The sequence below is a fragment of the Tachysurus vachellii genome, chromosome 8 (assembly GCF_030014155.1).
Source record: "Tachysurus vachellii isolate PV-2020 chromosome 8, HZAU_Pvac_v1, whole genome shotgun sequence".
Taxonomy (NCBI): domain Eukaryota; kingdom Metazoa; phylum Chordata; class Actinopteri; order Siluriformes; family Bagridae; genus Tachysurus; species Tachysurus vachellii.
Genome location: NC_083467.1, coordinates 24,717,755 through 24,728,436, shown reverse-complemented (window position 1 = coordinate 24,728,436; position 10,682 = coordinate 24,717,755). Strand labels below are relative to the sequence as shown.

At 43.3% G+C, this 10,682-nt stretch overlaps 1 protein-coding gene across 1 annotated transcript in view; it reads right to left on the bottom strand.

Annotated features, from left to right (window-relative positions):
• Window positions 1–1,664: 1,664 nt before the first annotated feature.
• cwc22 (CWC22 spliceosome associated protein homolog) overlaps window positions 1,665–10,682 on the bottom strand; it is a 45,342-nt gene continuing 36,324 nt past the window's right edge. Inside the window, exons 16-21 of the mRNA XM_060877036.1 lie at window positions 7,565–7,642; window positions 6,226–6,378; window positions 5,676–5,803; window positions 5,482–5,583; window positions 4,644–4,819; window positions 1,665–3,472 (exon numbers count right to left, since the gene is read on the bottom strand). Of these exons, the coding sequence (XP_060733019.1) occupies window positions 1,887–3,472; window positions 4,644–4,819; window positions 5,482–5,583; window positions 5,676–5,803; window positions 6,226–6,378; window positions 7,565–7,642 (2,223 nt within the window). The 3' untranslated portion in view covers window positions 1,665–1,886. The remainder of the gene's footprint in view (window positions 3,473–4,643; window positions 4,820–5,481; window positions 5,584–5,675; window positions 5,804–6,225; window positions 6,379–7,564; window positions 7,643–10,682) is intronic.

Sequence of the window (10,682 nt, the reverse complement as noted above, 5' to 3'; positions counted from 1 at the left end):
ATCAATAGCATCTACTCCTCTATTTATCTTTGAATTTTCTTGGAAGTTAGGGCTCTAAAAACGATGGATGATTTCGTGTTTGACAAATGACGAAGAGGCTGTGTTTCTCCTTTAAGTCGAGCCGTCGGAGTCCTCCAGTCCTGAGGTAAATAATTCTCTCTTTCTCCCTTCATCACCCGATAAAACCACTTGACGGACTTCAGGCCAGAATCTGTATTGATTCTAAACAGGATTGATGCAGATTAAACACATTACTAAAAATATTTCCATCCATTCTTTTCTTCATCCATTTTTTATTAGTTCAACCAGTTCATCTTTAATGCAATATTACACTCTATTTGTAGTTATATCAGTTTATCAATCGTATTTCCATCCAACTCTAATACAATCGATATTGGTTTTAGCAATTGACATAACATCCTTCCATCAATCCTTTACTGTTCTATCAATTTATCATCCTTCTATTCCTTTTTCAGTTCCAAGTTTATCATCCATCTATTCTTCCTGTTATCAGTTACTCAATTCTATCCATCCTTCCACCAATCTGGTCATTTAACCATCCCCCATATTGTCAGTTCCATCAGTTTATATCATCCATCCACCTATCCCTTTTCAGTTCCAGTAGTTTCCTTTCATCCCTTTCTACATCCAGCACTCTAGCTTGTGATTGGCTGCTACATGGTCACGAAGGACAATCTACACATTACATACCCCTACAAAGGCAGGACACGTTTCTAGGTTAGGTATTCGCTGTTTACCCTCTGAGGGGTGAATGGTGGCTTTATTAAAGTGCAGCCTGGTTCTTTTCCCGAGTTCCTGGAGGGCAGAAAGGACGCATCAGCGTCAGCGTTTGTCAGATTAGAAGTGACAGTATTGGTTTGTGTGTTAGTTTCTTTCCAGAATGACCAAGAACTGTAGAGACGGGATGTCTGGCTGACTGAACATTACTTTTCCTGTCACAAAGAAAAAGAGAATAAACATACCAATATATTTAACGCACTACAGCATTTTATTTGCATATTTTATTTTAAAGGAAAGGTTCTCAATACAGTACAATACAATATGCCTCACATTTCTTCTCCACTGAGGAAATGTTTCTATCTAGGTAGGCATGATCTGAATGAGTGCACTTCTAACCAGATGTCATAGCAAACCTATGAGTGTGAAATCTAACTAGCTAACTAATTTAGCCAAGTTCCAGTTTTCAGCTAATTCATAAATCTGTTTGCGCACATTTCTAGCTTGATGTTTGTATTTTAAGAGAACAATTGAAGATATTGTTAAAAAGTAAAGCATTGCTCCATAGACAAACCCTTTTGCAACTATGGTGACAACGCTCAAAATTCTCAAAAAAAAAAAAAAAAAAAAGAGAGAGAAAAAAGAGAAAAATAAAGACTTGAAATATCAGTTTCAGCAACTCTTTAAAATATCCTCAGTGAACAGAAGAAATCAGGTCCCAAGGATTTTTTTTGTAGTTTGTCCCACATTTAACCTTTTACAATGTGCACAATACATCTAACAGTGTTAATCACATAAGTGGTACAAATATCCACTTTTTTATGCAAAAAAAGATGCTGATTATTCCTCTGTAGAATGTAAAACTAGCTGGTGAAACTAATTATTAAATCCAGTCCACATTTCAAATGCAACACTGAAGCCAGTCATTTAATTGGTTCTTTTAATGGTCATATAAACACAAAACATTTTAGGGAATTCAGAAAATACAAAATATCCTCCAGGTTACCAACACTACTCAAATTTCTACTGTCCAATGGGAATCTAAAACTGTCCATATTTCCCACAATGCACTGCTAGTTTGTACAGAAACACTGCATTTCATGGTTCAAAGTTTGCAATGTATTAACTGGTTTGTCCCGTGCTGTGGGCTATCTGCGTCTTCTGGGTGATCTCTCTACACTTCTGTCCTCTCTCCTCCTGGACTCTCTGTACCGGTTCTCCTTGTCGTCACGCTCCGTTCCGTTCCTATACGAGTCTCTGCTGCTTCTCTCCTGAGATTTTGACTTTGACCTCTCTTGCTCTTGGCTGCGTCTGCACTCTCTGTTTATCTTGGTGTCCTTGTATTTACGTGAGTCCTCATTATCTCGGGTTTTGTATTGCCAGCTGCGGTGGCGCGCATCAGGCGACTCCCGTCTCCCGCGCGCATCAGGCGACTCCCGTCTCCCGCGCGCATCAGGCGACTCCCGTCTCCCGCGCGCATCAGGCGACTCCCGTCTCCCGCGCGCATCAGGCGACTCCCGTCTCCCGCGCGCATCAGGCGACTCCCGTCTCCCGCGCGCATCAGGCGACTCCCGTCTCCCGCGCGCATCAGGCGACTCCCGTCTCCCGCGCGCATCAGGCGACTCCCGTCTCCCGCGCGCATCAGGCGACTCCCGTCTCCCGCGCGCATCAGGCGACTCCCGTCTCCCACGCGCATCAGGCGACTCCCGTCTCCCGCGCGCATCAGGCGACTCCCGTCTCCTGCGTTCGCGGGCAAAAGGCGACTCCCTTCTCCCGCGTTCGCGGGCAAAAGGCGACTCCCTTCTCCCGCGTTCGCGTGCAACAGGCGACTCGTTTCTGCCGCGCTCAACCGGTGACTCCCTTCTGCCGCGCTCAACCGGCGACTCCCTTCTGCCGCGTGCAACCGGCGACTCCCTTCTGCCGCGTGCAACCGGCGAATCCCTTCTGCCGCGCGCAACCGGCGAATCCCTTCTGCTGCGCGCAACCGGCGAATCCCTTCTGCCTCGTGCAACCGGCGACTCCCTTCTGCCTCGTGCAACCGGCGAGTCCTTTCTCTCTTTCTCTCTCGCAACAGGCGAGTCCCTTCTGTCGCGCCCACGCTCATCAGGTGAGTCTCTTTTCCCACGAGGTCGTACATCAGGAGAACCCTTTCCCCTGCGCTTATCAGGTGAGTCTCTTCTTCCATGAGGACGTACATCAGGAGAGTCCTTTCGCCTGCGTTTATCAGGTGAGTCTCTTTTCCCACGAGGTGGTACATCAGGAGAGTCCTTTCGCCTGTGTTTATCGGGTGAGTCTCTTTTCCCACGAGGTGGTACATCAGGAGAGTCCTTTCGCCTGTGTTTATCGGGTGAGTCTCTTTTCCCACGAGGTGGTACATCAGGAGAGTCCTTTCGCCTGCGTTTATCAGGCGAGTCTCTTCTTCCACGAGGCCGTACATCAGGAGAGTCCCTTCTCGCACGTGCTTGCAAGTCAGGAGAGTGCATTTGCCCACGCTCTTGCAAATCAGGAGATTCTTTTCGTCCACGAGCTTGCACAGGCGAGTCCCTTCGCCCACGTTCTCGCATATCCTTATGGGATTTGTCCCGTTGTCTTAGAGGGTCCTCCGCACTTTTGTCTAGTTTCTGGTTTCTTTTACTTTGCCTCTCTTCTGCAGGACAGCTGTGTTTAGAGCTCTTCTCCTTATGCTTCTTTCCATGTTGGGAAATCTTTTTCTGCTTCTTGTCTGAGTCTGAATCTGTGGAAAAGCAGAAATAGAGGAAACAATTAGCACGAGGAAAGCAGACAGTGCTTCAGTCAAGTTATTGTGTGGTGTAGCTAATTATGGAGAAAAGAGTTGTCAGGGGCTTTAATTCTGAATTTGTGTAAGTAAGATTTAAAGGAGCTGTAACTTCCCAGCACCGCACTGATGCTGCAGGGATGGAATCCGAATGGATCTGTCAGTCACTCATGCATTATAAATTATGTTGGGAGAAACTAAGAGGGAATTCAAGGGGGGAAAACAAGGGGACTCAATAAACATTATGAATTAGGACATGACTGCAACTCGTTTCAGGCTGTGTGTGGTTACCAAGCCTGCTACTGAATACCCTTAAGAATTACACCAGAGAGTTCTGACAGCCTCAAACCAGGTCACCACCATAAAGCTTTGTGTGTGTGTGTGTTTCTGTCTTTTGTAAATTTCTGAGTAACTTTCATCCTCATTATCTCAATGCTAACGGCTAATGCTTAGTCAGGAACGAGACATGTGTGGGTGACCTGATGTCATTTAGACAATAACACACCCTTAACTAGCACAATAAGCCAATTAAATGATATACAAGAAGCCAATTAAAGCAATTACACACACACGCTATAATACACAGGCTACAGCTGATTCAGCATCACTTCACTTATTGCCCCTTGCTGTTTATTTTAAGCTCTAAATTACAAAGTGCCTGCCCTCATATCTGAGCACCTGACAGGGTGTAAATGATAAGAAGGAAATGATAAGATCATATCAGGAAACAGGAAAAATGAGATGATATCTCTCCCTTTCTCTCTCTCCACCCCCACACACACACTGATGAGGACAGACAGGCTAGTGTACAAAGGAACGGACTAATGCACTGAAGGAGGAATAAGCGTACTGAGAGAGATTAGTATATTGGGAGATGGGAAAAATGTACTGAGAGAGGGATTAGTATTCTGAGACATGAGCGAGTGTACTCAAAGGGATTAGTATACCAAGATTAGCGAATGTTCTGAGAGAGGGATTGGAATACTCAGATGACTTAACATACTGAAAGAGGATTTAGTATACTGAGAGATTAGCGAATGTACTGAGAGGGGGATTAGTACACGAAAGGCTATATACGAGGATACTGCGAGAGGGATTAGTACACTGAAGAATGAGCGAGGGCGCGTACCTGAAGAGCTGGAGCTGTCAGACGAGTCATCCGAGTCGCTGGAGTCCGAGTCACTGCCCGAGGACGACGAGTTTGATGATGAGGATGAGGAGGAGGAAGAGTCAGAAGACTCGACGTCCTGGTTCTGGGTCATGATCATCTTTGGGGCGTTCTTTAGATGCTCTCTTAGCTCATCTCTGTTTAAGAGAGAGAGAGACGTTTAGGTACCAGAACCCCTAGTAATAGCAGAAGCTCATGGCTTGATATATTAGACCATGATCTAAAATATATGTCGTAATAACAGGGAGTGGAGACTTTGTCTACAAATGTAAGTAGCTTGTTATAACGGTTGTAGGCTTATCATCATTGTTGTAATTACTACTGTTGTTCGTTAGCAGTTTTTTAAACTTTGACGTTCTATAAAAAAAAAACACTAGCTAGAAGGATATGTCAGAGTTATCAGTCCTGCATGTTACTGATCAATGCCAGCGGTGATGCCAGAAATTTCTTTACAGCGCCACAATTTGCAATATAATGATTAAACATTTAATTCACTACAGAGCTGACTGAGATGCACCCAAGGCTCCAGTTTAATTTAAAGTCCCACCTTTTGATTAGCCTCATTATTTAAATTCAACTCCACTGCATTCAGTCAGATTATTAACACCTTATTAGGCTGCATGTTTGCATGGAAACTGATGACATTTATTCACAATGGCTAAACCCTTAACCTTAGATTTCCTTATTCTAAGCTTGACATTTGAATGGGAGTGCCCTGTAAAAGGTTACCATTATCGTACTATAAAGAGATGTAATATGTGCGCACATGGCCTACAGAGGAAAAAGAGGCGTTTCTTACGTGAGGCCTCCGAGACCGATGGAGGTGAAGAAATTGATGGCGAATCTGGTGTTCCTCGGGTTGTCGCGAGGGAACAGGCCTTCGAAGTAGGGCTGCAGTGTCCTGCAGTCAAAACAGCACCGTTTACATGCAATGTGTGTGTTTTCCTCAGAGGGGAGTTTATAATGCACAATTCAATCAAGGGGGCAACTCACATGTCCTTGAGTCTCTCGTTGAGCTTCGGAAGTCCCATGTAGGCACACAGCTCCTGGAAGAGGATCTTGACGAAAATACGGCTTGAGGACGTCGTCGTCTCTTCACTCATTCGAATGCACTCTAGAACCTGCAGGGAATTGCAGACCAACCAGTTCATAGCACGGCATTAAAAAAAACAACGATAACAATAATAATAAATTAAAAATAATTTAATTAATTAAAAATTATTAAAAAATGTATACAATATTTTTATAAAAATTTTATAATTATAAAAAAAATTATAAATTATATATAAAAAATAAAATAAATAAATAAATAAAAGACTTCACTAATAAAATAAAATAAAAGCTTCAGTATAGCAACCAAATTTTGCTTCTTCTTTAAGGCAATATAATTATGATGTTAAAAAAAAGGGCTGTTAAAGGTTTCTATGCAGAAAAGCAATCCTATCTTTGTGACTAAGTGATGAGTCATATCACTAGCTCGAGGGGACGTGTATTATTTGATTATTAAGCAGGACCGATGCTGAAAACGATCCACGTCACTCACGCTCCACGGGACGGAGTCTGTATAGAGGAGGTGTGCGAACATTCGAGCCACGTTGCGGAGTTTGTTGGTCTCCAGCCTGTGAATGGTTTCGTACTGCTCCTGGAAGATGGCCTCAAAACTCTCCATGTAGTCCTTCTTCAACAAGCAGAAGCGCTGCAGAGATTCACAAAGGGAGAAATAAACATCAGACACAGACAGCAGGAAATAAAATAGGTAACGAGACGAATCGCAGGCTGGAGCCGTTCAGCCGAGCGGAAGGAAGAAGAGACGGAGGACTGGAAAGTGAAGCTCATGGACAGATGCAGACACAGGCAAAGGAGGAGAGGGGGGGAAAAAAGGGAAACATGAAGCCTGCTGTTTCTCAGTTAGGAGTCGGTAATAAAAAAAATCTGCATGTCTCCTAAGTGCTAAAACACACCTCCAGGCACTAAGTTTCTAGCAGCTTTGTGTTTTAAGCAGAGAAAAAACACTTTAAACTTAGACATGCAATAAGTTCTGACGATACTGACGAACCAGACAGAAATAAAATCACCAATTAGCAACTGTAAGGTATAAATAGACTCCGAGAGGAAGATTTTCCTGCGAGTGTGTGATGGTTTAAGGTTCAGGCTTTCTAAAGAAAGCACACATTTAATCTTTCTTGAAAGGGAAACCTACAGAAGGGAAGATCGAAGAACACAATGAGTTCTAGTTTCAAATTTTTCCCCCCTGTGAGTGATGAGATTTTTATAGACACACAGAGAGGAAGAGAAAGATGAAACCAGCTAGCGGGAAACACAAAACATGGGCAAACATGCAGACAGACAAGGAGGTCAATGGACAGAGAAATAGACAGGTACAGAGACAGGGGTATGGGCAGGATAGACAGCTGGGTGAAATAAAGAGGTAGGAAAGAAGATGGGCACATAGGAGGAGTGAGTGGAGAGATGGTAAGTAAACAGACCGACAACGAGATAAACAAACAGAAAGGGAAATAAATAAACAGACAGGGAGATAAATAACCCGATGGAGATAAATAAAGCAACAGCGAAAACAAACAGACGGAGATAAACAAACAGAAAAACAGATACAAAGATGGAGATACAGACAAACAGCCGGAGATAAGTAGGTATTTAAGCAGGTAGATAAATAAACAGATAGGTAGATAAGTAGGTATTTAGAGGGAGATGAAAACACAGACGGGTAGAGAAGTAGGTCAATAGACAGGTAGGCAATCAGACAGTTATACAGATAGATAGCTAGACAGGGCAGTAAACAGACTTGTAAAATGGCAGATAGGTAAATAAACAAACATGATGGTAAATGGAGATGCAGGTGAGTGTGTAGAGACGAGCCTCACCCCAGCCAGAAGACCAAAGAACTTCTCGTAGGTTCTCTGTTGGGCGCAGCAGTCCAGGATCATGTTACACAGCTCCTTCTGCAGAGACACAGTAAACACAGATCAGTACTGTTATCACACCCTCACATACCATCCGAACCTTCAGACATTAACACCAGCCTGAATTCAACTAACAGGACAGATGTTATGCTGCACTCATATCCAGCTGTGAAAAGAAGTCAAAAATGACATTAGTACATAGATACTGGAACATTGAGGTATTTTGGGAACAGGGGGAAAAAGCCACACGTTTCCACACTGCTGAAGCATTGTTTAGTTTTTCCCTACTTTTGATTAATCAGTTGTTCAGATCTGCATTTCATTTATTTTATGCACAAATAGAAATCTTTGGATGCAGTGAGCTGGGCAACTGTAAACCTGCTCCCACAAGACATCTACATGACAACACTGTCAGCTTATGGACTCCACACAGAAGTGAGAACTTCTAACATCACGCATCATCAAATCAGATGATGAGGAATTCACTGCAGGGCTGGATTAGTGAGATGATGAAACATTCAGACATGGAACGAGCATGGGACCAGAAGATCAATGTAGATGAATCTCTAATGAAATGGATGGGAAGGAAGGAAGGAAGGGAGGAAGGAAGGAATTAAGGGAGGGAAGTAAAGGAAGGGAGGGAGGAAGGGAGGGAGAGAAAAATGAAGGAAGGGAGAAAGGAAGGAAGGAAGAGCAAAATGGGGGGGAAGAAGAAAGGAAGAGCAAAATGAAGGGAAGGAGGGAGGGAGGGAGGGAAAAAGGAAGGAAGGAAGAAAGGAAGGAAGGAAGGAAGGAAGGAAGATGCAATAAAGAGCAAAAGGGAGGGAGGGAAAAACAAAGGAAGGAAAGGAAAAAAGGAAGAAACAATAAAGTTAGAAATTAAGGGAGAGGAGAAGGATGAAATAAATGAGGAAGGGTTAAAGCATTAAGACACCAAGTGTGCAGGGCCTGAAGATTATAAACATGATGTGAAAGACAAAAAAAAAAAAAGACATAAAATAATAAACATTGACGAGACTGGAGCCGTGTTGTAGTCCTGTAGATACAGATTTACAGTCTCTCAGCTCCACACGAGTCTATATTATAAAATACATTCAGACTCAAGATCTTAAAGTCTGAACTAAACAAGTGCATACTGGACCTGAGGGAGACCATTCCCCCCCCACATGCACGCACGCGCACACATGTGGGTCATATATATATATATATTTTTTACTCGTCTAATTGTTTACACGCTTCTTTTAAGTGGAAACACTTCCAAGGTTTCCCAACGTCTTCTTAAAGATAACACGGTAATTAATAAAGCTTCACGACTGATGTTATTGTAGCCGTTTGGCTCTCAGACGCTCAGAGAAACATCCTGGCTAATTAAATCATCCCTGAACACACACAAGCTTTTCTCTGCCTGTGAACAGGTCACCGATTCCCTCATTATCCGCCCTAATGCTTCATCCATCTCCAGGCATGTGGAAGCGAAGAGGAGAAATCTGCCCCAGGGAGGAGAAAGAAAAGGGGTATCTCTAAGATGAGAGACCTTAATTTGACCTTCAGTACCAAAAGTGTTGAACCATCAATGCACATATTACTGATGTCCAAATGATCGTTTGAACCCCTTTGGGACTTTATTTTTCATTCAAATATTCAAAAATGACACTAAAATAAATCTTAAAATGTGTTTATCACTAAAGAGGCTTGATCTGTAAAAGCTACATGATGCTGCACACTGGGCCTGAGCAGAGTCTGGACTTTATATATAGATATGAGATTAGATCTGATACAGCAAAGAATTGGATGTCCAGGGTCACTGACCTCGGTGCACAGCACCAAGAAAGGTAGGAAGGAAGAAAGGTTAGAAGAAAAGGGGGAAGGGACGAAGCAATACAGAGGGGAAAGTAGTAAATAAGCAAAGGAAGAAGGTAATCAACAAAGGGAGAGAGGAAGGAAGGAGCAACACAAGGAAGAAAAGAAGAAAGAGAGGACGGAACCAAGGAGGGGAGGAAGCAATGGAAAGAAGTAAGGAAAGAAGAAAGGGGCAACAAAAGAAAGGGCTGAAGAAAAGAAGGAAGGAACCAAGAAAACAGAAGGAAGGAAGGAAGGAAGGAAGGAAGAAAGGAAGGAAAGGAAAAAAGGAAGAAAGGGACCAAGAAAACAAGAGAAAGGAAGGAAGGAAGGAAGGAAGGAAGGAAGGAAGGAAGGGACCGAAAAAAATAAAAGGGAAGGAGGAAGGAAGGATGAGAGGAATGAAAAAGGGGACCAAGAAAACGTGAGGAAGGACAGACAGATGGACAAACCCAGGAAAGAGCAGAAAAGAAAGAAAGAGAGTACCATTATTGGAAAAAGAGCTGGATATCAATAAGAGAGTAAAAGAAGAAAAAGTGTTTGTTGTGTTTGTGTGCAGAAAAATCACCATCTGCTCCCCTCATTTCCATTAGTGTGCATTAGATCTTTATAAGTGCCCATCATTCCTCTCTCTGCCAACTCCACCATTTCATTTTCTCCTCCTGAACTCTCGGGCCAACGGCCCATGAGAACAGAAGCAGACGCTCGTCACACCGAGAGGATCTGAGGAACGACAGCTCGCCAAACTCCACATGGTATCTACAGCATTATAACTATTATTCAGGAAAAACAAAGAACATGAAAGACGTGTGTGAAATAATCCGGAGTCCTTAACGTCTCTAAACCGGACACTTGCCTACTAACAACATACAGTGAGAGGAAATAAGAGCAGGTGAGCCTCCACTCCGGTGCTGATCACAGGAAATCACTCCGCTAGACTATATTATGATCATGTATTTTTAAATACACGGTTAAACTATGGGACTGGATATGGGATAAAAAGATTTGAAGTGGATGTACAGTGTGCGCTCCAAATGTGATAAATGAACAAAATCATTACTCAGATAAATGATCAAGGGGGGCACGGTGGATTAGTGGTTAGCACGTTCGCCTCGCACCTCCAGGGTCGGGGTTCGATTCCCACCTCCACCTTGTGTGTGTGGAGTTTGCATGTTCTCCCCGTGCCTCGGGGGTTTCCTCCGGGTACTCCGGTTTCCTCCCCCGGTCCAAAGACATGCAT